The sequence below is a fragment of the Ptychodera flava genome, chromosome 2, assembly GCF_041260155.1.
Source record: "Ptychodera flava strain L36383 chromosome 2, AS_Pfla_20210202, whole genome shotgun sequence".
NCBI classification, from domain to species: Eukaryota; Metazoa; Hemichordata; class Enteropneusta; family Ptychoderidae; genus Ptychodera; species Ptychodera flava.
This window is the reverse complement of record NC_091929.1, coordinates 37,207,020-37,234,955: the sequence shown is the minus strand read 5'-3', so window position 1 is coordinate 37,234,955 and position 27,936 is coordinate 37,207,020. Positions and strand designations below refer to the sequence as shown.

The following is a 27,936-nucleotide window of genomic DNA, read 5'->3' as shown; positions in this document are numbered from 1 at the left end:
ATACCAGATGCCAAATACCACCAGTATTTCCTACCATTGTACTGTGGAACATCTACTCAGGAACATGTCAGAGTTCAAGAACTACACGTTGTGTACTTTGAGTGTAAAGTTTTATTTTCAGTATCTGAATTAGTCTGTATCTGTTGACATTTTGTAGGTGTGACCGTGAAAGTCTATGAAGTAGATATAGCAGCTGATATAATGTGCCCACCTATCACTATCAGAGCTGGTCTGTCAGACACTATTGATGAATTTAAACACTTAGTAGCAGAGGTAAGTCTATTTTACAGAGCCTTGATAATTCTGTTGTATAAGCACAATAGATTGCAATGTCACAACATACGTTGTAAACGTTTTACCCACACACATCACTTATCAGATATGACAATGGAGCAGGAAATCTTCATAAAATCGGAAAGCCAGAATTCTTGAGTACATGAACTTACAGATTATGTTTTTGATGCAATGGTTTATTTTTATCGACAAATTCCTTCAGGTAACTGGAAAAGTCTACAAGACTAGCATGCGTGTTGTGCTTGAAAGATACTACAATGACTTAAGACTGTTGACCGTTCCAAACAAGTCACTCAAAGCTGAAGGTTTCTTCAGAAGTAACAAGGTACGTGAATGACAGCATCCCCCCATGATGGCGCCCTGTGTGATAGCGCCCTCTGGTGTTATGACAAATTGCATTACTTCTTTTATAGACTTACTGTTTACAAATGTGTATATCTTACTATCCATATGCTTTGAGTCCTTAAGATAAAAAAAAGTGAAATGGTTTCTAGAATAAATATTTGAAGATATGACAACATATAAATCCTCTTATGACAACTGTATCAAGTATGTAAGTATACTGTCACAAATATCAAATAATTGTAAGTTTCAATGAGAGTTGTGAAAGAAGGAAAGTTCATTTGACCATTTAGAGTTAATGAAGAAGCAAACATCATGAGTGTTTTCAACCTTCAAAATTCCTGGTGGAGAATTGATCTGGAAAATCATACCGAGACAAATTGGAAATGTGTGCTTAGGTGTGCTCAGCATCCTGCGGAATGAGGAACTTTATGTCACGCAAGTTTTCTCTTGCACATTGTTTTACTTATCAAATTGAAAATTCTTATATAAGAGTGATACAAGGAGAATGGGAGGAATAGGCTTCTTTGGAGGAGCGTCAAATTGTCGTTTTGTGTGTATGGTCATTTCCTTATGACTCTTCATGTGTTCATATTCAGGTGTTTATTGAGTGCCATGACGACGAGGACTCAAGTCGGCCGTTTTTGGAGTCCAGATTATATGAAGTGATTGACAGATATGCACACACTATACGTGTGTACATCTCGTTACCCGCTCCCCTGCCAGGTAATACAGCTACATCCTGATAGAAATGCATATATATATGGTGGTGGACTATTGTGGACCAGGTGAAATAAGTCAATATCATGCCAGACAGACATTTCAATTGCACAGGTCAATGACGAAATATATATAACTATGGTGGTGGGCTATTGTTGATCAGGGTAATAAGTCAATATCATGCCAGACAGTCATTTCAATGGTTCTACTCTGGAATAAAAAGGACGCGATGTGTTCTACAGACTCAATGCGCCCAAATAATCACGTGATGCCGGTACAAACAAGCCCACACGTGTACTAACGCATATGGAAATACACGTACGTCTATGCGCGTTTGCGCACATGGCTTTGTTTGTACCGTGGTCGATTCGAATTCCGGGTTTGGCCTATTGCACAGGTCAGTAATAGAAATATATATAACCATGGTGGTGGGCTATTGTTGATCAAGGCAATAAGCGAATATCATTCCAGACAAGCATTTCAATAGCACAGGTCAATATTAAAAATGAATAGTTATGTACATTAGAGGGTCAACAAGTAAAATTATCACACTTTCGTCAATAATTTACAAGTCAGTTATAAGCAAGGCCCTTTTGTACTGGTCATCATTTGAGGTTAGTAATTTATAGCTCTGTAATACTCACAAGTCATTTTTTTGTACTTTTTTGCGGAATAATTTCACAGACCAGCCTCCAGCGTATGGTGACATTGAAGGTGAAGCAGGTGATATTAGGACTTTGGAAAACAAACTTAATGATATGCACCTGTCAGATGTGACCTCGGTGAACTCTGAAACTGATGGGGCTAAAGGTCACAGCGACCCACATATGTCAGGAGACAATGTAGGTCAGGGTGACCCAATCAACAGTTGTGACCTTGGGACTTCAAGTCAGGGTGCAACAGCCCAGGAGGGCTGCAGTAATGACCAGGACAATGAACTCACAGCAGGTCAAGGGTCAATTCCAGGGCAAGTTGATATTCCACAAACGGAGAATTGGGATGAGCCAGCTCAGAACGGGGAAAATGATAGTGTGGCCAATTACAGAACTGCGAACTGTTCACTGGTTGGGAATCCAGTACAGGTTTCTGACCAAACACAAGAATTAGATTCAAATCACTTGTCTGACTTTACCACGGCCAGAGACAATGCTGTAGATTCCACTCCAACCAGGGACACAGATCAAATAATCAATTCCTCAGCCGTGGCAGGGAGTTCAGGGGTCACAGACAGGACAGATGACGCCCCTGCTGAAACCAGCAATACATGTGAACAATGTGATAGGAACAAAGAACAGAGTGACCAACAATCCATGGACTCAGAGAAAAATAATGCTAGTGTCGATAGCAAAACTGAGAATGTTTCAGAGAGTGAAACGAAAGACAAACGACACTCAAAAAGCAGAAAGAAATGGTATATAAATGTAGAAAAGTATAGAGAAGATGAAAACGAAACAAGTATGTATACGAGTCTCATATTCAACCATAAACAGTGTGTTCTTTTGTGTAGCTAAATGTTGTGTACGTAGAATAGAATTTGTAGTTTTATACCTGATTGACAATCATGTATGAAACTACGAATACGCGATGACTTCTCAAATGAGGTGGAATTTGTAAGAGATATTAGCAAGTTTTGAGTTCATAAAGAATTTGACAGGCTTGCAGTTTCTTCCTGACCACCAATGGTGAACTCTGACCCCTTTGTGATAAAGTATATGTGATGCATGTCTTTCGATATTTGTACAGATTTATTTCATTCCAACATTCCAAGTTGTTGAAGATCAACATTTTCACTTAGATCATTACAATCGGTACATCAGAACAACATGATAGCATTGTTTTTATGTGGATTTTTTCACAGTATTGATGGTGCATGTTGATAAACGTATAACATTAGGTGCTATCAAGAAATCCCTAGAACCTTACGTCGGTACAACATCCCAAAATTTTAAGGTGAGTAATGCTTTTGTGTGAGGGGTCAATGTGAGGAGGGAGCAGAAAAGAGGGCCGGTTGTATTTATTCTTCAGTGTGACTCTAGAGGGCTCCCTTCTGTTAGCAGTCAGCAATACCAATTTGATACACGGCCTGTTTCGCAACCTTCATTGGAAAAATTGAAAAATACAGTCAATATTTTGCATTGTGTATATAGATACAAGAGATATTTTCAAGAAAAGAAGTGGGTCTTTTTTACCACACCGACAGGCAGTCAATGTGTTGTAATATTTGCAAATAGTGTTTTCATAAGGTTAGAGGACTAGTGTGATCTCCCAAATCCTTACAACAATTCTGCTAATTTCTTCAGTGTGGGATGGGAACCCTAATAACATGACTGTAAACTCCAGTGGCACTTACCAGCCCATCATAGTGTTACTTGTAACAATAGACTAAAGCACATTGTAAATCACTTGTTTTCACAAAACCTAAAACCTACGCATAAATATAGTTACTATAATGTCATTCTGTACATATTATCCCAGAAAGCAAACATTGTTTATTTAGCCATGAACTGCTTTAACTTGTTCACCCCCATTTTGCCTGTAAACAGGTCCAAACTCATCATTGATACCAACAGGTTAAGGCCAAACCATGGTGGTGAAAGGGTTAAGGTAGACTGCACCACAGGGACAAATTTTTATGATAATTCTCCATTCTGCTGCCTGTTTGGACACTTCATCTTACTTTGTAAAAAATCAAAAATTCAATCTTTCTCCTACAGATTATATATAGAATAGAGTGGCCATTTAGAATTTCAAAAACTGGTTAATTTTACAAAGTTTCTCCCATAATCCAAAATTTGCACAGTGACCCCTGATATTTATTCTTGAATGTAAAATAGAATTGTTCTGAGTTTTGTTGGGGAAAGTTTGAGCAAAGGTTTAAAATTTTACTGTTTCGGTGTATGCATTGCGTACTAATTATACAATTTGTTTGTATGTTCCCAGGTGTACAGAGTATATCCCAATAACCAAGAGTTTGAGTGTATACGGCTAAACGAAAACCTCTCATCATTTGGAGATGATAGTAAACTTTCAGTCAGGCTTGGTAGAGCTCTGAAGAAAGGTGAATACAGGGTCAAAATATATCAGTTGATGGCCAACGATCCAGAGGTAAGTGACCAATCATAAACAAGCTTTTACGTTTTGATCAGAATCATACAAATGTGTGCACCTTTTTCATTGGTTAAATTGATACAAAAAGTGACCAGTCAGAATTTAGATTACAAGATGCCTAGTATAATCCACATGAGATATTCATATCACAGATTGTTATTTGAGATATGCACTTGATACCAGAAGAGCATTGTAGTGCATTAGCTAGAACCAGTTTCCTTTCACATCACCCATCCCTTTACCTGCCAGACAATATCACTTCCCCATCTGCGGAAAAGCAGTATTGAGCCAAAACCATACGTAGTTTCACCCACTTGGCTTGGTATTCTATAACAGCTTTAGTCTGTAAAAATCATATTTACAGTATCTCTGTCTTCAGGGACCTTCAAATCTTCAAGTCTTGTTTTGCTTCAAGTCTTAATCAACTTGACCTGATGGTGAAATATGAACTTGGCAGGTAAAGGGGTATATTTGAAAGTACCGTAAAGGGTCAAGTCAACTTCATCTGTCTTCTTAAGAAACTGATTAACTCAACACCATCGTATCTTGCAAAACCAATGTGAAATTGCCGCCTATCATACATCATACAGGAGAATATTACCATTATTCCGCTCAGTAGCTGTGTAAATTTTTGTATGAGTGGGTATTTTCCAAAGGAATGACTGTGTTGCAGACAAAAGACCAATTTGAAATTGCAGCCGAACTAGCATCGCAACATTAGGGATATCATCATACAAAGCAAATACATGTAATTGACACTCCGTGTATCCATGCTTCTGTTTCACAGCCGTGTAAATTCCTGTTTGAGTGGATATTTGCCAAAGGGATGACGGTGTTGGAGTCCAAACTTCAACTCATGGAAGAGCTGAGCAGAACACACAACATTAATGTTTCACTGGATAGGTAAGTCTGTATGTGGAGATAATATTCCTGAAATACATGTACCGGTACTATAGCAACAGCTACAAGTAAACACATACATGTCAATAAATTCTGTTGAAAAGTCAACAATTTGAACAAACAGCTTACTCATGCTAGGGTTCACGTTTGTACAGTTATCTATTCAACTGTGTATGTAGAGTTGCACTTTCATAGATGGCGTTTCCCAAGCTACGTACACGCAATAATGTAAATCCTCTTTTCAAGTACACTTTTTGATTCACACACATCTACAGACAAAAATATCTCTCCAATCATTTTTATCGTGCATGACTGTGCCAAATGATAGTTACAATAACACATGACTTAAAGGGGCAGTTCTCAATCCCTGGTTCTGACATTAGTGGTTGTTGACATTGACTGTTGATGTAATTTTAATCCTTTGTTCTCAGTTGAAAGTGGTGCGTAGTTGGTCAATTTGCTCAGACATAAAGCTGATAAAAAGAACCTGCCTCTTTAAGAACTATGATGGTTGTCTTCTAGTTAAACTATTGTTTCAGATATTTTTGTGCGTATAGTCTGCACAAACTTGATCATTCTGTATAAGAGGACTCCTGCCAGTCGGTCATTTTCCTGTGAAAGCAAAAATACCATCTGGTGTTGAAAAAGAAACCTTCTTTACACTTACTAGGTGAATTATTTTTGCATCAAATTCACTTATTTAACCATCTGTGTGCCACTATCAGGTTTCGTCTTCGGAAGAAAACTTGGAAAAATCCCGGAACCATCTTCCTGGATGAGCAAACGTATGAGGATGACATACCGGTGTTTCCAAACTGGGAAGTCTTTGTGCAGATCTTAGATGGTAAGTGAAACCAGGTGACTAGAAATGGAAAAGGTTTTGAGTCCCCCGTATAAAGCAGTCTCTTGGGGGCGCTCTTTGTGCCTTGCTGTACCGAGTAGTTTGATAGTAATCACCAACTTTTGGTCATTCTCACACACTGTCAACACAGTAATAGCAGCCTTTGCCAGACCTGACACATTGTCAAGAGATAAATATTATCATAAACCTGGTCATGTCACATTTGTAACAGACACAGTGAGAAGAAGATAGGATATTGTCCCTCACAAGGGGGAAGACGGAATGCCAAGATGAGATGGAATACTGTGATTTATTCAGCTCTGTGGAAATCAACTGGTCATAAACTTGAAGGTTCTGTCACTTGCATGAAGCTACATTCTTGAAATGTAACCTTTCTAAATCCTCTGCACACCCTTTTTCATCAGACATTGGTATAACCTCTATTGTTTCTGATCAGGCAGTTTGAACCATGGATACACAAATAGGGGTGCCTGTCTGTTGCCAAAAGTCTACTTGTATCATCAAGGGGAAGCGACTGAAAAAAGATGTTATTTCCACTTTGCTTTCAGAGCCAGAGAAGTTGAAATCCATGTCTGATTTGGCGTTGTTTGTGAAGAGATGGCGACCGTCGGAGTTGAAACTTGATCCCTTCCAAGAAGTGACACTGGTGTCCAATGCCACCGTGGAGGAATTAAAGAAACGGGTCAGTCTTCTCAATGATATCAGCTGCAGACATCAACTGTAAAATTGTTCATAAACTGCAAGAATTTTGCATTGGAGATCACTTTGCCCACTGTATACCAGTAAAACTGTTGGATTTCTGAATGGCATCCCTAAGATAGCTTTGTGAAGCAACTGGACCCCCTATGATTATGTTAATTTGTAAAATAGCAGGATGCAAGCCCAGCATTTTCCAGGGTTTTTAACTAAACCACAAGGGAATGAATGACATAATTAAACCCATGGCACTCAATTCGAAGTAGTCAACGGTGAAAAAAATTCATGCTACATTTAGCACTTGTCATGACAACTATTTAGTGCTCATATTTTCCCAGTGTCATTTTGCAAGATGCTAGGGAGTCCAAGACTTTGTATCAATTTACAAGATACCAGTTGGTCTCATTGAACATTGACGTCATTCCTATGAAATTTTCACCGAGTGTATGGAAAGTCCGATTACATTGTATTGCATCATTTATAGAGAAATCCTCAGTACAGCGGATTCACTTCTTAGTCCTTTCTACACTAGAAAACAATACTCAAATATTACATTCCTCATATATTGAACGTCCTGTGCCCCATAGGATGCAATGGTAACTTGTTGGTTGGTACAGAGCAGGCCACATAGTCACCATTTGCCTGAAAGTGAACCGGAACTATTTTTACAACATGACATCTTCAGGATTTAAAAATGTGTAAATTAAACATATTTTACATAGATAATCACTTGACAATAAACCTAAAAATTTAGAGTGAAAACTATGGTAATAAAAAACATTATAGCCCAAACGCAGGGCTATGTACGTACCCTCCTGACATCAGGCAAAGGGTCACCTATGCTTGGCCACATACCGGTACATGTCGTCCCTTGTTTTGTCTTGAACATATATTCTTTTCAAATGGATATATACAGGGAATAGTGGTGAAAGTTTTGATGACCAGATCAAGAAGTTCTGACAAAATAAATATAATTTACATCTCTTTGTGATGTTGCTGAATTATTTCATAGTACACTTTTATTTACATATGCCATGAATAGAATGCCGATGACATTGAACTGTCAACATTTTTATTTGTTAGATATCTGCATTGAGTGATTTAGCGGTGGAAGATGTAGAATTTGCTAAAGGACGCGGCACATTCCCATGTGAGGTTTCTGTACTGGATATCCAGAGTGAATTGGAGTGGGACCCGCCAGTGACTTCACTGAATGTATGTCCATTGTATATATGTGATGATGGACAAGTTGTATACTATAGGTAAGTCAGTATATCTCATCACACACTTAGAGTTCTTGCCCATACATCGCTCAGATTTGCTTTTCAGTGATGGCATGTTCCGTTTCATGGCTGCCCAGTGGCAAATTGTTCTGAATTTGTCATACCTACTCTCATAACATACAGGTATAGCCACACATATTCCACAAATTTAACCCTTTTCCTGCCGAGCGCCCCTGTCCGTTATCGGTCAAAACCGGCCCCCTTTTCCGTGTCTACAGAAGATAGGCTCTCCTGCACGCTTTCCTGCCAGGCATTTGGCGGGAAAATACCGCATTTTCGGGGTACGATTACCGACCATATACGTGTTAGACTTCAAAAATTTTTGCATGCCCGTATAGAGGGGCAACCGCTGATGAGGTTGTGTCCAGAAAATGACGAGGTCACGGGCGTTGTTTGCCCCGGGGGACATGCACTTTTATGCCCTTTTCTAGCTTACTTTCGCGGAAGTAAAGCTCGTTCGCCGGCACGCACGGCCACACCGGGGAAACATCACCTCGCTCGTGGGTTAGTAGAAGACCCAGGGGTTAGTGCTATGGGTGCGGCAGCACCCTCAAACCTATCCTGTTTCCCCTGGGTTGTGTCACTTGGCCACGTACTTTGAACGACTTGGAAGAGTCGCACAGTGCAGTCTGCTTTGACGTAGTGTCAACGACATAGCTTCGCCATTGAGGAAGGCGTGTACGTAGTTTGGCCAGTTCAGTGCACACTTAGCTCGTTAGTGTTACCGTTTCCTAACAGGTTAGTTGTGCAGTTGTTACTAAGGTGCAGTTTTGTACCACCTTAGCTCTGGACAGTGCAACTGCTCTATGCACTAACCCAAACGACAGATGGTCGGTACAACGTCTACGTCGCACGAGCACAGCCTCCGTTGGCTGTGCCCCTCCCACGTGATACAACGCACGTTCATCCATTACTATAGCGTCCTTACGGATCTGCCAAAAACGAAAGTGGGGGTAAAAACAAAAGAAACGAAAATATGCGATCCATAGATAGTATTTTATTTGGGAATAATTTACATTATGCCGAACAATAAATCTCGGAGTCTGTCTCGACGTCCGAGTGCATGGTCCGTGTTTCAAAAATTAAAAAGGGGGGTGGCAGATCCGTGTTACAAAAATTATAATCGTGGGCATTGTACAAAATAATCCGTCTAAACAAAACAAAACAAACGAAAATATGCGATCCATAGATATAATTTTATTCGGGAATAATTTACATTATGCCGAACAATAAATCTCGGAGTCTGTCTCGACGTCCGAGTGCATGGTCCGTGTTTCAAAAATTAAAAAGGGGAGTGGCAGATCCGTGTTACAAAAATTATAATCGGGGGAATTGTACAAAATAATCCGTCTAAACAAAACAAAACAAACGAAAATGCGATCCATAGATATAATTTTATTCGGAATAATTTACATTATGCCGAATAATAAATCTCAGAGTCTGTCTCGACGTCCGAGTGCATGGTCCGTGTACAAAGATTACAATCGGGGGATTGTACAAAATAATCCGTGTTTCAATTTACAATCAGCGGGATCGTAAAGCACAAACAAACGGCACACACCGTGCTCAAATGTGATCATGGTCCGTGTTAAGAATACAGTCAAGCCACTGTGAGGCGAAGCTATCCCCTGTCCGTTATTTACGTCGGGTTCTCTTGCTGATGGGTGTCGTCGGGGCTGTGTGAGTAGAGGTCTGCACGCCAAAGCTCCTCTTACCTCGTAGCATCATGCGATGATGAAAGCCGCAAAACACCTCGCCCTCGTGAAGATGAACCCCGCACAGACTACATCCTTTGGACGTCTCAGACAGTCGTCCGCTCGCAGTGGTCTTACCCTCTCTGCTGCATACTTTACAGCATTTCTGCCGCCCCTCCAAACGGCTGACAACGTGCATCGGCTGATTTTGTGGATTTATGTACGAGGCAAGAGAAACGGTGGCCTCGACCTCTCTCACACTGGGCTGCGATCGCCCACAATAACCGCCAATGAGTTGTTTCCCGACACGCAGATGAAACATCTTATGGGTCAGCTTACTATCAGGGTGTACATGCTTGAAGCATATATATGCATTTACCAGGGCAACATCAATCAGGTAACATGCCAGATATGTCCACCATCTGTGATTCTTGCGCCCAGTGTGAAAGTACTTGCGCTTCTGGTTGGCTCGGTCGACACCTCCCATGTACCGGCGATAATTATACAGCGACAGAGGCACTTGTCGCTGCTCGTCTCCCTCCCCCACTGGCACGCACTCCAAGGGTGGATAGACCGTATTCAAGATCAGCACCTGAGCGTTACTATCCTGATAAGCAGTGATGTTAAGACGAGAGTCCGTTCTGGTCGTGGCTTTCATATCCCCAACAGACAGAGGAAGGCGCTTCCTCTTACCCGGCGGAATTAATTGAGGGGGCATGGTGCGACGATTACGGCGGTTAAAACTCCCGACCATGTAGATCCCGGTCTCCATCAGCTCTCTAGCAGTAACGACCGTGCTAAACAGGCTATCACAAAATAGGCTGTGATTATATCCACAAAATGGCTGGACCAGCTCCATCGTAATTCTTTTCACCACACCTCGCTCCTGCCGTCTCCCATCAGTCCGATCCCGAAATTTCACACCTAGGTACGGTGCAAAGTTAGCGATGTATGCAGTGGTGGAGTCGCATAGCTGCCATATCTTAAAACCGTCTCGGTCAGGCTTATGCGGTAATCTCTGCTTAAATTTAGAACGGCCCTTGAATCGCACCATGCCCTCGTCGATGGAGATCTCTCTACCCATCTTATAATTATTACGCACCTGTCAACTATGGGCTCCATCCATGGATTGATTTTATAAAGGGGATCCTCCTGACACCGACGTCGGCGGCGTGCCTCATCAGGATCACGACGTGGATCGTTCTCTGGGTCTGCCAGATGAAAATATCGCATAAGCTGCTGAAAGCGACTGCGGGTAATCACAGTAGAAATACCCTGGTTTCTCAGAAATGGATCGCTAGACCAATAATCCTCCACTGATGATTTACGGTCGATACCCATACAGACTAAGACGCCAATGAACGCCTGCACCTCTCGGTAGTCAGCGTTACGCCAGTATTTATCGATCTTTCTAGCGATATATCGCTGGTGGAACTTGGCGTATTTATTAGTCTCGTCCTTTGCCAATCTGATCAGTGTAGCTGGAATAAACTTAAAAAGTAATCGATCTCACGGAGTGGCTGGGCAAGGTGAAAGTCGGTCCTCTCTCATGGTCAAAATCGGTCTCCTCAAATATATTAGCATCGGTAGTTTCCGACATACGCCAGACAGGAGGGGTGTCGTCCTCCGCCAACACAGCAGCAACGTCATCATCGTCGTCAGAGCTTGCCTCACCTACATACTGCCTGTCATAAAAGTCATCGTCCTCTGCCGCATCCTCGTCAACCTCCGAGTCGGACTCAGCGGTGATATCACCGTCGTCTGGGCGTCTGGGCCTGAACTCGCCCGTAGCGGCATCAAGGATCATATCTGGCTCAAAATCAGGTGGGCTATCCTGATAACGAACCCTCCGCACTATCTTTTTCGGCGGGGACATCGCAGCACACGAAACTATGGCAGGAGCGGGCTGGGCAGCCTCTGCTGATGACGAGGACTCAAGCTCTTTCTCACTGGGCACAGGAACCTCTCCTGACGCAGGATGAGGGCTCATGGTGCACGCAACAGGTGGTGTCTCTCCGGAGCAGCGGGGAGAACCAATGGCATCAGCCGTCTCGTTACTAACTGTCTCACTAGCAGCAGCAGACGTAGTCTGTGCAGGTGAAGTATCTCCCACAAGAGCAGCAGATGTCTCTGCAGGTGAAGTAGTCTCTCCCGGAGCAGCCGGGTGAGAACCACTGGCAACCGGTGACCCACCATCATCATCATCGGTAGAACGATCAGTCTTACGTTTACGCTTACCACTGGGTTTTTCAGCCGGAGATAGCTTCGCCTTACGGGCGCGTTTCTTGCCCGACTTCTTAGAACGTTTACTAGGGACATCACAACGATCGCTACCACTACCGCCCGGAGACTCTGCATCTTTGAGCTTCAGTCGTCTGCTCGCCTTCAGAAAACTTTTGCGGTCCGTCAAGCTCATGTCTGGAACAGTGTCGACAGACTAGCAGGTCCCACCCTTTTAAAGCCACAGGGAAACAAAGCCCTGGACATGATTGGACGCAGGGGTGTTTATATATGCAGCCACCTGTTATTATAATGAACCTACGGCAATCAGGCCACCAACCGGCGCTGACATTCCTACCCGTCATGTAAATTGCCTGTCCGTACCATTTGATATGCTAATAATACTCGTTTGCAATGCAAATCCCTCGAGCACTTAGCATACCATAGTCAATGTCATTAGCATCTCAACTTGACATTCCGTCCAGCTGGGTACGTGGCATGCGCACCTGCCACCCAAGGACGTTGGCCCAAGCCCATGCTCAGTACGGGTGGGAAACCCGTATCTTTAACCTCATGTCCCTTCTAAGTACGCCCGAGCAGGGCGTATTGTCATCCAAGTCGGTGACAAGCCAACCCGACTGATCGCCCATTAAGCAGTAATGGACTGGCCGTCTCGTTCTTGTACGGCAACGAACAGTGCTTCAGCGGCTTGTTTTAGGTCATAACCGTTGCCTTCCGAGCGGCTTACCCAACTAAGGCGGTCAAAGATGAAGGATACCAAAATTGTCAACAGCTGTCTCGGCCTCATCCGTTGGGCAAACATGGCTCCTTCAAATAACGTGGCCAGCACGTCTACGTCATCAGCGGTGATGACGACCCGTCATTGACGCCCGAGTGCGTAAAACTCGGAATATACCGACAGGTACCTCTACCTGAGTCGGTCATACTACGGTATAAACCAAACACAGGTCTGCCAACTCCCGTTAGACTCGGCCGTTAGCCGAACTTCACAGGGACAACATAGGCGTAACAAGTCAGTGAACAACGGTTCACGCACCTAACCGCAGCCGCCAAGTCAGTGAACAATGGGATCGAATTTCGAGGCCTTGTTCGTGAATGGCAAGGCTGAGGCGGTGTGTTTCGTTGCACGGCTTGAACGTCTAGAGCCAAGTGCAGCCGACAACGTCCGACATCTGACTGGGTAGTCTTTTCGAGAAGGTAACAAGTCGGTTAAAAGCGGTGGTTACCCTTCACAAATGTCGCTCAAGTCCGTTCGGATCAGTTCCATGTCAGGGACTAATCAAGCCGAGTCCGTCAAATCCGTCCGCACTTCCCGTCAATCAGGACTAAGTCCGTGATTTTCGTCTCGCACCATTGGCAAAAATTGCACCGCCAGCTGAGGCGGTCTTAGGCGGTTGCCTTATAGATTAGCGTTGCCGAGACGGTCAATTTCGGCCGCAATCTATATAGTGCCTCAGAGCCAAGTTAGACCAAACTCCGCTAGGATACGTCACCGTGCTAACCTGCCAAGTACGCTACTTGTCCCCCCCAAAAAACCAGTCCCCCAACGGGGTAGGGGACTGGCTGGGTAGCTTCTGCACCTTTCCCTGTCCTTGGACTCCCTGTGAACCCATTTCGAGAGCAAACGCCGTTCCTCGCCCAAAACCTGTCCTCGAACGACCCCTAGCGTGAGCAAGGGTTTGCTACACGTAGTTCCGTCGACTAGGCAGGAAGGGGGTACCAAAAAGTAGCCCGATTTCCACCGCCTTAGCAGGATAACGGCCGTGGCTGCTCAGCTTCTAGCTACACCGAATTTCAAGCGGATTTTCACCGACTTGGCAGGAAAAGGGTTAACTAAACAAATTTCATTTGTACTTGGTACATCAACAGTGCACATGTAAATCAATACAAGCTCAATACTTTCTCAGACATTTTCAGGACATACTTTGACCAATTTCACTTCTCTGTGATTTCTGTCGATAGTTTCCAAATTTATTAACCAAGTGGGGACTATGTCATTTATTATGACTTGTTTCTTTTAGAATAATAAAATGACTGACCACTCAACATGCCTTCACATGTTTTTCTTTCAGGGACAGACGAGAGGAAATGAAAGAATTGTCAGATGATGAAAGAAAGGAAATACAGAAGAAAGAAAGTGCCAAGTAAGAATTTTATCAATATATATTTTTTTTTTTTGGTGCTGTTTTGCATTACGAAAGCTGATCTTCAAACAATTATTTGGCTTGTAGAATGATAGTCATCCAATAGGGATTCTGGAAAATGTGATTTTGCTAAATGCTGCATTTTCATCTAATACAAATTGTCATTAAATGAGTTTGTTTCATTTTCTTGGGAAATTTAGAAGCACCAATCATTATTTTCCTTTCAAAAATTTTATCACTTATTCTCTGCAAGGTGATTACTGATTGGTCTTCCATTTGTCAGTAATTCTTAAAGGTTGTTGATAAAATTGGGAAAAAAGCAGAGTTAAAATTTCATTACTGGTTTTTCCTTCAGATGGGTCAACTCTGGCCAACGGATTACTTACTCTCCTAAGAAAGAAAAGGCACTGAAGATCTACACAGACACATCTCCTCCACAGAAAAGCTTGACCTCTGAGGATTGACCTACTGACCTTTGACCCAGCAACTCCCATCATGCAACATTTACAACTGCAAAGCTTTACATTCTGTTCCTCAGTGATATGCACATGAAAGTATTCACTTTTGAAATGACAGCGTCACAGACGAATGTATTCAAAAAAGAGAGATTTCTCAGAGAATGACTGAACTTGTAGCCAGTGAAAAGAAGTACACTGTACGTCCCCGTGTAAAAAAGCGAACAGTACTTTTAGAGAACAGTGGTGTGAAAATCAATCTTTGATTGGGACCAAAGGAAAGAAATAGCAAATTAGAAATTACCAGGTAATACATGTGAAGCGTAACTATCTTGGTAGAATAATGCAGGTTATTACATCTCATGATAATTACAAACCGTATTGTCCCCTCTTCCTGTTTTAGCGGTCCATCTTTACCACAGGAAACAATAGGACTTAACCAAAACAATGGTGTGAAAAGGGGATGTCAGCCATCTAATCCTAGTGTGACTGTTAATCTTAGATACTGTGAAAGGTTCCGCAATCAGATTTCAAATAAAGGAACTTGCATCTTCAGGGGCTGTCTGGGGAATTATTATTTTGCTTTGTTTCCAAAATTGAAATTTTTAAATATTGAAACTTTCTGCCCTATTGTGCAAGCCTAAAAATTTCGTGTATGTGTGTTTTTTGTACAGCTTATTTGAGTTGCAATGACGCATATCCCAAGTTCTTCATCAAATGTGAACGAACTAACCCTGGTGAATTTAATTATTCCAATGCTATAAATAATATAAACTTGGCATCGTCTAATTTTCAACAAGTCTCAAAAATTTTTTATTCAATAGCTATAATTTTCGGAATGATGAATATATTTGACAATATAATTGCCATCAATATAAAGTAAACGGTGGTTTGACTCTAATGAGTAATATGTTGCATGTGAGCCATCAAATGTGCAATAATTTATGAGTTACCAGACATGTAACAGCCAGGTGGTACTCAGTGAAATGTAAATTACAAGCCGTCATTTGAGATATCCGTACTAGGTTCCATAGAAACAACATTTATAAATCAATATGATTCCAGTTCTGGCATACAGGTTTTGTACGGCGGATGTACAGCTCTCCTGTAACTTTCTACAAGAATGAGTTGTAAGTTTGGTACTTTAAAGTGCTGGGAAGAACTTTGAATTGCTGTGTACGACATGAATTTGGTACGCATTCTTTCATTCTTTGTACCAGCGTAGTCAAATTTTTTCTGCTGGCCAGCACATAAAACAATCTTGGGATATTGAATCAATGAAATTTTCTCTGCTGATATCAGCATGACATGTAGTATGAAAAACAAACAGTCAATGTCAATGTCAGTGTTGACCCCCCAGCCATCTCTGAATGTCATTAAAGCCCATACTTTTCATCCTTTCATCCCTATTTCCTGTATATGGATCCTTCCACCACATAAAAACAAGTGGGTCATACAATAGTCTGTCTGTGAAGGGATTCATGTTGTTTGACCTGTGAATGGCAAAATGGGATGTGTAAACTTTTGTAAACCTTGGCATATTTTTTTGTGCTTGAAACACTTGGTGCAGTTTCCAATCTTCTGTTACCCCCATAGCATTAGATTTGGTATGTTCTTAGTATTCTTTATTTGAATAGCATGGACCTACACACAAGGAAAGGGAGTAATAGCTTCGGTGTCCTCTTGCAACACTGCCACCATATGTAACAAGATTGTAATCATGTCTTGTAAGAAAACCTTCAAAGAAGTAACAAGTGCCAGTTTTTGGACTGCTGTAGCAAAATTATGTCTGCGTAACACTGAATCACACTACTGTCTGATACTCTGATACCTCCACTTGCTTTTGTTTAAAAACGTCAAATTTAGACAAACAAAAACAAGAGCTGATGTCGTTCCAAAACTTGGTGTTAGCAACACAGCGTGTGTTTTGCCGTCCTTTCCTTGCCGTTGTAGCATTCTTCCGGAACATTTCAGTCACGTGCCATTTCACATCTACCACCTTGGTGTTTTCTGGTTCACTTTTGTCACTTTCTTCCCATTTCGTCCTCACAATTTCAATTTAAACCCTTTCAATTGTCAAGCAGTTTGTAACATTTCTACATGCTTGGTTTAAGTCACTGCCCTCTGGTCTTAGTATTTTACCAAGATGAGTCCGAGAAAGTTTCCCAGCTGTACATTTTCACCATGTATTGGACAAAAACCTGCAGGAATATTTCGCCACAGACCTTCCAACTTGTCACCATTTTCTGGTTTCAGATATTAATGAATTTGTCTTCAAAGCAAAGCAAAGTTTTGTAAATAGGAAAATTTGAATACCTAACATCCCTTCTGTTGACCATTTGTTTTATTCCAAATTTCTCCCTTTCTACCAAGAATGGTTTGCGCATTCGGCAAGTTGATAACCAAATTGTGAGAGAACTGCATTTACAAAGTACCAACTTCTATTCATCCACTCAATCACTCTACATTTCTGGTCAGAGATTGGAACTATCATAAATGTCATCTTCACACTTCAGCCCATCATTCATACTTGTTCCTCTCATAAATTTCAATGGTTAGTACAGATACGTGAGGAAATGTTTTGATCACTGTATTGTGGATCAATATTTCTTACTTGTCAGTCTTGGCAAATATCCACAGCCATGTTCTGTTGTATCTGAATTGTATTCTATAAAGTGGTAGAAAAAGGAGGAGAGAGATATTAAAATGAAAATACCAGAATTACTTTCTGCTTGGGTCTGGAATATTTTAATTCAGGCATCATGGCTCATAAGCTGGTGTGACTCATACAGGCAGATTACACCTCTAACTTTACAGACTATTCGCAATTAATTTTACTGTGTGTCATTCACTGATTTGAACAGCTTACCAGCCATTGCGTTGGGTTTTGTCTTTGCCAACTGAAGGCTAAAGTGCAGTATTTTACTAGAACTTGTACACTGTCAACCATCTGTCACAGTTCAAAAAAAAAGTGTAATTAGTGTAATAAACAAGTAACACAATCTATGGTGTGTGTGTCTTGGTCAATTTCATCAATAGTTTTGCATATCGAGCTATCTAAGTACGTGTGTTTAGGCCGATCAAACAAATTGTGCTGTTCCGATAACCCAACCTACCCTATTTTTTACCTGCCGACCCTAAACTTTTTAGAGCTACTTAAACATGGAAGTAAAAAAAGAAAGAAAGCCGGTACAATCATGCATTCGTTACTTAGCATTTGATTTTTGCTTGAACAAGGATGTCTTTTATGGTTTTTTTCCATTTAATATGTGTGATACATGTTTAGCTCATGTTTGGTATGTATATAAACACCAAAAAGAGCTTATATGGTGAGTCGGTAGCGTCTGTGTGTATGTATGTATGTATGTATGTCCGTCACATGCAAAAGCTCCCACACCGCCACACCTACCATCTCAGTATTTGGTGTACAGGTAGACCCTGGGGTTGAGATGTGACATTGTTCAAATGAACCTGTCAGTGTCAAAAATATGCAAATGAGGTAAGAAAAAGGGGAAATCCTGCAAATGTGCAGGAGTGGTGGCATTAACTGAAACAGCCCAATCTGAGTCAGAGCTTCTATGATCTCTAACCTATTTGTATGAAGTGTATCTATAGTATTATGCGTAGGAGTGGTGGCAGTAACTGAAACAGATTGTGAGTCATTTCCTGTCATTGTTCATGAACTGTCACATATTGGCAGACCTGCTCAAAAAAAGAGGGACTGTGTTGAAACATTCCTCTGCTATGCATGTTGCTAAAGTTAACCTCCAGTACCTAAAGTTTAAGACCTTATTTACTTATGTCATTCTTGTTTTTCTTGTTTAAATATTTCTTGAATGGACCGATCCAAACCAAATATGAGCACACAGTCCTTGACGGTATTTTTCTGGAAATGTTGTGGCCAGTGGTTGACCGCCTTGAACCCCTGAAAAATGCATATTTATAAATAAAAATATTTAGAAAAAAAAAATTCGGCCGACCTACCTACCCTATTTTTGAAAACCATGTTATCAGAACAGCACAATTTATTTATTTTTTTGGCCTTATATGATATTTTACATTAAAATGGTTAAGAATAGCACAATGGAACTTTGCCTCATGAAATGTGCTTCAGTAGACGTAGTGGAAATGAACCAAAATGGGTATAGCTTTGAAAAGTGGTGAAATTTCACTTTATCCTTCCAATACGGTTCTCTGCTGTTGAGGGTGGACTGCCTGGAAGTAGTGTGGTATCAGCCAATTCAGTTGATTTGCATGAAGCAATAAAAGCAAATGTGATTCCAACAGCGTTATTTTCTCAGTAATTTGACAGAAAACTTAGAAAGGAAAGCTGTAGTGAAAAATTATCGATAAAAGGTGCATTGTTACCTCAGGTTTCAAGTAGCAGTGATTGAAATGGCGCGTGTGAGAGAACCTGCAAAAAATGCAAACTCAGCAATTTTCAGTGAGCTTTGTAAATATGTTATGGTGTACATTCAATGCCTTTGTTTCTTCCTTCATCAGCAAACCATTTGTAAAAGAATATTTTGAATCTACACTGATAGGAAATACCAATTCTTTCGTTTTAATCAGCTGCCTTCATCTTAGAGTGCCATGCACTTGAAAAAACCTCAGCCTCCCACAAATCTGACTGCCTGGACTGTTATTCCTCCATGGCCTGATCAGTAATAGAAACAAAGTTAGTCCCCTTACTGCAAATGACAAACATGCCCTCTTGATATTTCAATGTCACTGAAACAGGAAAAAAATACCAACCTTTCTGCCACGACCCGTACCACTTATTAACTTTTTTATCACATATAGTTTTGTTGGTCGATTGCGCTCTATAAAAACATGCGAAACAAAGAAAGTCATGTCACACACACTGATGTATATTTTCAAATAGTTCCTTTATTTCATTCACATACCACTCTTGTATTGGTACATAAATATTGGTGTTTAGTATGTTGATACATTGGTATGATACAGTGCTGCAGAGAAAATTCATAGAAAACAGCAGGCATCCGGTCCTGCTTACTATTCTTGCATGGTGTACACTAACTGTGGAAACACAACTATCTGTTGGCAGGGTAGCATGCGTCGCCATGCGGGTCATCAAAATGTCAACCCCGCAACGGTGGGGGTTGACCTTTTGATGACCTGTATCGTGACGCACGCTACCCCACCAACAGATAGCTGCACTTCCACAACTAAATGTACACCTGATTCACCTTACCCTAATATCTCAACAAACAAACATAAACAAATGTCAATAAAAAAAAATCAGCCAGAGAAGGCATAACAAAAAGAAAAGGTTGGAGAGTTGGAGAAAAAATAATGCTTCCTCAATCTTCTAGACCCCCCCCCCCCCCCCCCGATATCAAATGTGCCACCCCGTGGTATTGACCACGTTTACATAAAGAGCTACAATGGGCAGATGGCAGGAAATGAAAAGTATGTGAACTATTCACAACCTTGATACTCTTAAAATTGATCCTCGGCACTTGGACCTGCACATAGTTTTTAATTAATGACATAATGGTTGTAAATAGTTCACATCCTTTTTTTTTTAGTTTATGTTGGATAAATCTTAATAAATATAAATCAAATAAATAAAATTCGAAATGCCAATGAAAACAGCACTTAAGTTAATTACAAAGAGTGTAATGCTTTCTACTGTAGGGCTGATTATGACATCTGCAATTATCCTGGATCCAAATTTCTTATCTGATCTACGTCAGACACCCCTACTGTACTGAAAATAACTACAAATGGAATGATCCTGAGATAGACAGTGATACCTTGTAGCAGTTTATGTCCACCGGTTGACATCTTTTTTGTATTGTATCATGTAATGTGTTCGTAAGTACAGCTATGTCATTCATAGATACAAAAAAGTCTGAACATTGTTTCTAAGGCACAGGTGGACTTGTCAGACTTTTATACAAAGGAAAAGATAAAAAAGAAAGAACTTTTATGAAAAGGTATTCTGCAACATCTTACTCTTTATTTGCCACTGATTGAGCTTCAAATCAAACACATGCTTTTGTGAGTAATTAGTGGGTGTTGGTTACCCTACCAAATTAACACTCTGGGCTTTTAATGAGCTCCAGGTGTGGCCCATTTTTAGAATAAACGCCCTTGACCCATTATCAGAAAACTCCCATACCACTTAGAAAATCAGATCTGTAGAAATATTCGATCACTGCAAGTGACTAATCTGTCAGGATGTGTACACTATAGGGAGCATTTGTTTTTTATGGAGAAGGGGTCAGGGGAAATCAGGGGGGTGTTGACTTTTACAAAACTATTTTTATAAGGGGGTCAAATTTTACAATCAGTGGCTTTGGAGGGGGATCAAATTTTTGTGTGGAGTTATGGCCAAAAAATAACAGAATTGACCCAAGAGTACATAAAACACATGGCTGTATTCTGTCTGAACAGCTGACAACACACAGAACAAAGGAGTTAGAGTTCAGCAAACATATAAACACTAAGGGGCCGTTGATAATAAAAGCTGACGCACAAGACACGTAATTCCTTAGTTTTACTTGAAACCCCCTCCCTCCCTCCCCCCTCAAAACAAAAGTTCTTATGCGAAATCAATTTTGTATTATGATGCCGTTTCTGACAAACCCACACGCACTTCTCCGATCCACATGCCCATGAAAAAATACCGGAAGTGCACATTAATTAATAAACCTCCACTTTACGCGTTTAACTTTTTAAGACACAGAACATTTTAATGTATTTTTGCACGTAGGAAAATGTTTCACGTTGAAAAAGCAGACAAGGTTTTATTCACATCTATGTCTTTCGTTGTCTTTTCTGTCTCCGTATTTTGTGGTCATTCTATTCTCGATGAACGCAAAGGTAGTATTGCATTCTTGCTGCAAAGTCGCACTTCTTAAACAACGGACGAAAATCCTTATGCAATTTTGACGCATATAAAACGAAATGAGCTTTTACCCCCTCCCCTCTAACGAAAGAACTACGTTTGTCGTGCGTAAACTTTTATTGTCAATGGCCCCTAAATTCTTTTAAGTGAAATGCACAGTGGTTCCAAAGTTTTTGCAATCAGACGAGGGAATTCTTAAAAAAACATATTTGGTATTAAAAAAAACAGCAAAACTTGTCCCCCAAAATACAATATTGCAAGTTTCATCACAATTTCAACAACGCTGATTTAGGTCATCCCAAGGGACCTTTCAGACCAAAGTCCAAAGCAATCTGACAAGCAGTTCAAAAATATTGTCTGACACCAGAGTGGCTCAATTGATATATCCTATAATTGCCCTTTTGTGTGAATGTTTTGCCACACTCTTTGCATTCATACGTCTGAGGTTTGAATGGATCAGATTGTGTTTCCTAAGACTGCTCTTTGCTGTAGATGTCTTACCAAACTCTTTGCATTCATATAGTCTGACACACCTGAATGGATCGATCTCTGATTCTAAGACTATCATTTTCTGTGAATGTTTTACAACACTTTGCATTCATACAGTCTGGGGCCATAATGGGTCAATATCTGCCCCTAAGAGTGCTTCTATCTTTGAATGTTTTACCACTTCCTTCACATTTACATGGTCAGAGGTTTGAATGGAACTTCACATTGTGTTTCGTAAGGCTGCCCTTTTGTGTGAATGTTTTACCACACTCTTTGCATTCATATGGTTTGAAATCCGAATGGGTGAATCTGTGCTCCCGAAGGCGGCCCTTAATTGTGAATGTTTTGCCACAGTCTTTGCATTCATACGGTTTGAGGCCTGAATGGGTCAATCTGTGCCGTGTAAGAGCGCTGATATCTTTGAATGTTTTACCACATACTTCACACTCATATGGTCTGAGGTTTGAATGGACCAAAGTGTGCATATCACAGTGGTCCTTACGTGTGAAAATCTTACCACAAACTTTGCATTCATATGGTTTGACTCCAAGATGGGTCAATCTGTGCTCGTTAAAATGGCCAATACCTCTGAATGTTTTACCACACACTTTACATTCATACGGTTTGAGACCTGAATGGGTCAGACTGTGGCTTCTCAGAGAGTTTCTATCTTTGAATGTTTTACCACATACTTCACATTCATATGGTCTGAGGTTTGAATGGACCAGGTTGTGTCTTCTAAGATTGTCCTTTTGTGTGAATGTTTTACCACACTCTTTGCATTCATGCGGTCTGACACTAGAATGGGTCAATCTGTGCTCCCTAAGCTGTTCCTTATGTGTGAATGTTGTGCTACACTCTTTACATTCATATGGTCTGAGGCCTGAATGGGTCAATCTGTGCTCCCTAAGAGCACTATTATTTTTTAATGTTTTACCACAAAAGTCACATTCACATGGTCCTAGTTTTGAATGGACCAAATTGTGTCTCGTAAGACCACGCTTTCGTGTGAATGTTTTACCACACTCTTTGCATTCATACGGTTTGACACCAGAATGGGTCAATCTGTGCTCCCTAAGCAGTTCATTACGTGTGAATGTTTTACCACACTCTTTGCATTCATACGGTCTGAGGCCTGAATGGGTCAATCTGTGCTTCCTAAGAGTGCTTTTATCTTTGAATGATTTACCACATACTTCACATTCATATGGTCTGAGGTCTGAATGGACCAAAATGTGCGTACTAAGATAGTCGCTACGTGCGAATGTTTTACCACACTCTTTGCATTCATATGGTTTGAGACCAGAATGGATCCGTCTGTGCACACGAAGATGGCGCTTTAGTGTGAATGTTTTACCACACTCTTTACATTCATATGGTCTGAGGTCTGAATGGACCGATCTGTGCTCACTAAGAGCACTATTATCTGTGAATGTTTTACCACACACTTCACATTCATGTTGTCTGAGGTTGGAATGGACCAAATTGTGCTTATTAAGGCTGCTCTTTTGTGTGAATGTTTTCCCACACTCTTTGCATTCATATGGTCTGAGACCAGAATGGACGAGTCTACTGCTATGTTTCCTAAGACTGCCCTTACTTTTGAATGTTTTACCACACTCTTTGCATTCATATGGCCTGATGCCTGAATGGATCAACCTGTGCTCCCTTAGAGTGGTTCTATCTTTGAATGTTTTACCACATACTTCACATAAATATCGTCTGAAGTTTGAATGGACCGAGTTGTGCTTACTAAGATTGCTCTGTTGTGTGAATGTTTTACCACAAACTTGGCATTCATATGGTCTTGGGTCTGAATGGATTAGTCTGTGCTTCCTGAGGCTGTCCTTTTGAGTGAATGTTTCACCACAATCCATGCATTGATGTGCTCTGTTATTTCCTTCAACATTGTCATTCAGTGCACTTTTCCAAACCAATGTTGTACCACTTTCTGAAGAATAAGACTCTTCTATTTGCAATGGGCAATCCTTTACAAGCCTTGTTTTCCAATCACCTCTTTCACACTCCTGGCTCTTATTACTGCGTACCTGTACCAGTGCATTCTGTGAGTTATTTTCATCATTATTCAGATGACTCTCAGACAAACTGAAGGAATCTTTGTCTTCTGTAGATTGGTTGTCAACGTGGTCATGCTGTGCAGTAAAGTCTTCTCTATCCTTTTCTGTGTTAAGGCTGCCATACTCCAAGGTGACATGACCATTCTGGACAAGACTCTGTATTACCATTGTTGCCTCTGTTTGTAGATAGAAGGGTATAGAAAAGTGCATTATAGCAATATTTCTTACAAGGGTTGAGTTAGGACAGTTAAATTTGGTAAATTAAGAGTTTTAATGATTATTCTAAAAGCAATTGACAAAACTTCAAAATTTTAACAGATTAATAACTTTATCACATGGAATAAGTCAAAGAGGATACGTATATTGCATTCATGAGGGGAATAGGCAACTGAAGTTGTGAGTTGAAATCTGATTAATCATTTACTGAATTAAAGGTGAAAGGCCAGGAAAGGAACTGCTTATTTTGGATTCATTTAATAAGAAAAAATAAATGACAATGAAGCAAATGTTATCCTACAGAGAGTAATGCTAACCTCATGTAATTTCAGTATTATGCACAGCAGTGGCAATTAATAGTCGCGCCAGCGGCTTACTGACTACGCATGCGCTTATTCATAATATACTATGCGAGTAACCGGAAGTGTACCCTTCTTTCATGGGCGCCGCCATGTTTTATTTTTGAGTACTCGTAAATAAACAAATACGAAAGAAATTACTATTATATAACATGCCATTTATAAAATATACCTCTTTTATTAGCCAGTAAATGTTATTATGCACCTTATCGCTGATACAAAATATCGTTAATACAGATAAAGGGAGAAAACTGTCGTGCATATGAACGGGGGCATACGCAAAGAATGCTGGGATTGAATTTTAGAAGAGCGCCCCCTGTGTCAATAATTAGATTCAAAAATTGCCAGTTTTAGACGGAACGCTGTTACGCTGTAGTTTTCAGCTTGCAAGTGGAAGGTTGGCAGTGCGGTTACCATTGCAACGATAATGATTGCACAATACGTCCCTTGTTTAACGCGATAGGCTGTTATCATTCTAAAAATTGCCAATTTTTGTCCAAAATTTTTACACGTTACAGAAAATCTATACCTGCACTGCTGCAGGGTTTGACGTGTACGTACGTGAACTGCTTTCATCAGAGGGAAACTGGGCATAGTTGTCATATAAACGTTTATGAAATAACAATAATTACATTTTATCATGAATCAATACAAATAACATTGCCAATCTTAACCCCTGGCGCGACACCAAGGCTGAGCCCTATATAATATTATTTGAGATGACAAATCATTAAATTTACATGATTTTAAAATGTACATGTTGCTAATGCACTCATGCAAACTTCTTGCATTACAGAAATTCACTTATTCAGGGATGCACTCAAGTAATTTTGAGTAGCTTTTAAGTAGCTCTCATGCATACTTATGGCAGACATAATATAAATGATAGACAGTGTATACTCCAGGTTTTTCTCATATCTCAATAGAGAATTGTCCTCCCTGCTTGAAAATCCTGGAGGGGACCAACAATACAGTATGCTAATTAGTTATGCAAATGAGGTTTCAGCCACACAAACAGACTTTTTAGGGGACGTCGATAATAAAAGCTGACGCACGACAAACGTAATTCTTTCATTTAGGGAGGGAGGGGGTTAAAGCTCATTTTGTTTTGTGTGCGTCAAAATCGCATAAGGATATTCGTCTATTGTTTTCGAGGTGCGACTTTGCAGCAAGAACGCAATACTACCTTTGCGTTCATCGAGAACAGAATGACCACAAAATACGGAGACAGAAAAGACAACAAAAAGACATAAACGTGAAATAAAACTTGTATGCTTTTCAACGTGAAACATGTACGTGAAATATTTTCCCACGTGCAAAATATATTAAAATGTTCTGTGTCTTAAAAAGTGATACGCGTAAAGTGGAGGTTTATTAATTAATCTGCACTTCCGGTATTTTTCATGGGCATCCGGATAGGAGAGATGCGAGTGAGTTTGTCAGAAATGGCATCATAATACGTCGTTTTACGAAATTGATTTCGCATAAGAACTTTCGTTTTGAGGGGGAGGGAGGGGGTTTCAAGTAAAACGAAGGAATTACGTTTCTTGTGCGTCAGCTTTTATTATCAAAGGCCCATCAGTGACACATAGAGATACTGGCAGATATTGCAGATACCGCCCTGTTTAATCCCTTGAAAACACCAAAATGCTACATGTACTTGTATGTAATTCAACCAGTATCCAATGACAGCGTAATCAAACACGCTGTCATTAAACACGTGTGCCAGTATAACAGATGTGAACAAGTTTGAAATGCTGGCACAACGACAGACCATGTACTTAAACAACTGCTGTATCAACACACATGAAACCGAGCCTCATATAGAGCCTTATTTTTACCTGCTATCACTGTTTGGTGGAGGGACTGTGCTGCTATAGATGATGTGTCGTCTTGACTTTTCTGACATACGGTACTTGAAAGACACTCAAACGATTTTCCTAACACATGTAGTTGGTCAAACAGTCTTGCAGCTTTACAAATTGCTGAACATTCTGAGAAAATACAGAACACATCACTTACATATTAAGCCACACAAAATCAATGTATCATGACTGCATATGGCAGTAAAATTCATTTGGGTCAATCGTGCCGTGTCAGACACTTGCATACATTTCAAGCCTCACATACAACTGAGGTAAAGTGATGGAGATCCCTTATGATTCATTACGATTTTTACCATCACTGCATTGTGGTGTGATTTTCCTTGTTGCTGTTTGATATTTACATCCTATCACTTATTTGTCATTACAAATTCGCATACATTTTTACACATTGTATGAGGAAAACTACGGTAGAATTTTATTTGTAGGGTACCCTCCAGCTGTGATGTCATTTATTTTTAAATTTTCGACCAATGGCCGCGACCGCAGTTCAACTGTTGGTACATGCTGGCTGCAGTACTGTAGCTCGAGGTTTTGCCTGGGTATAGGGGTTGGACCGCAAAACCAGATTTGCATTCCAACCCAAATACCCAGGCAAAACCTTGACCTACAGATGTACAGCTAGGTACAAGCTAGCTCCAGGGTAGGTATTGCAAGAGTGTACGGCTTCGGCTACGCTGCCTCGCAAGTCGCGAGTTTGGAATTGACGCGACGTGGCCAAAGCCGGGCACTCTCGCCATAGCATTAGCTCCAGCATCCATGCACGGAGCTACTCCGTTTTTAGCTCCATGGTACAAGCGTCTATAGACAGAAGAGGCGTGAAACAATATATTACTTCACAAATGGACACATTCTGTAATCTTCGATAGACCGATGGGGACTACTTTAAGGGGCTGACATACATGGTGGAGTAAATACCTTTAGGACTGAAGAGAATGTCACATGTATATCTGCCACTGGAGAAAATGTTACTGGTCTGATACTCTCGACCCCGAAGAGTAGCGCTGTTATTGTTCATTATTCCCGCCGATGTCATCTTGATACAACGATTCCTGTCGCACAAACCCTAAAAAAACGTGGAAACACTCAGGAAATGTAACCACAGGTGAAAATAACAGAAGAAATGGCGATTTACAACCTCGGTATGCTGCTGGCGTAAGTTGCTACCTGTTGAAGAAGACCCATTCAAACGTTTGACCTTTGAACTACCATATCATTGTTGGGGGCGCTTTTCGCTGATGGGCTTGTGGCTGCCCGAGTCATCCTGTAAACTGTTCCTCCATGGATGAATACAT

General features: G+C 40.7%; 2 protein-coding genes across 3 annotated transcripts in view; one reads left to right on the top strand and one right to left on the bottom strand.

Annotated features, from left to right (window-relative positions):
- The window catches only part of LOC139120230 (ubiquitin carboxyl-terminal hydrolase 47-like), a 38,016-nt gene extending 20,275 nt beyond the window's left edge, over positions 1 to 17,741 (top strand). The window contains exons 18-29 of the mRNA XM_070684453.1: positions 158 to 273; positions 497 to 619; positions 1,236 to 1,362; positions 2,041 to 2,811; positions 3,215 to 3,306; positions 4,297 to 4,461; positions 5,252 to 5,367; positions 6,090 to 6,208; positions 6,775 to 6,908; positions 8,006 to 8,184; positions 14,213 to 14,284; positions 14,640 to 17,741. Of these exons, the coding sequence (XP_070540554.1) occupies positions 158 to 273; positions 497 to 619; positions 1,236 to 1,362; positions 2,041 to 2,811; positions 3,215 to 3,306; positions 4,297 to 4,461; positions 5,252 to 5,367; positions 6,090 to 6,208; positions 6,775 to 6,908; positions 8,006 to 8,184; positions 14,213 to 14,284; positions 14,640 to 14,748 (2,123 nt within the window). The 3' untranslated portion in view covers positions 14,749 to 17,741. The remainder of the gene's footprint in view (positions 1 to 157; positions 274 to 496; positions 620 to 1,235; positions 1,363 to 2,040; positions 2,812 to 3,214; positions 3,307 to 4,296; positions 4,462 to 5,251; positions 5,368 to 6,089; positions 6,209 to 6,774; positions 6,909 to 8,005; positions 8,185 to 14,212; positions 14,285 to 14,639) is intronic.
- A 2,351-nt stretch (positions 17,742 to 20,092) lies between these two features.
- Positions 20,093 to 27,883, bottom strand: LOC139120133 (zinc finger protein 420-like). Of its 2 annotated transcripts, XM_070684283.1 has the most exons (4): positions 27,560 to 27,883; positions 26,600 to 26,752; positions 25,621 to 25,710; positions 20,093 to 24,359 (listed from the first exon to the last, which is right to left on the bottom strand). In XM_070684283.1, exons 1-4 carry the CDS (start codon positions 27,675 to 27,677, stop codon positions 22,306 to 22,308), a joined length of 2,415 nt encoding a protein of 804 aa, XP_070540384.1. In that variant the 5' UTR covers positions 27,678 to 27,883; the 3' UTR covers positions 20,093 to 22,305. The 2 variants fall into 2 exon arrangements, with proteins under 2 accessions (XP_070540384.1, XP_070540391.1); XM_070684290.1 differs by lacking the exon at positions 25,621 to 25,710 and having other exon boundaries at positions 27,560 to 27,878.
- Between the last annotated feature and the right edge of the window lie 53 nt (positions 27,884 to 27,936).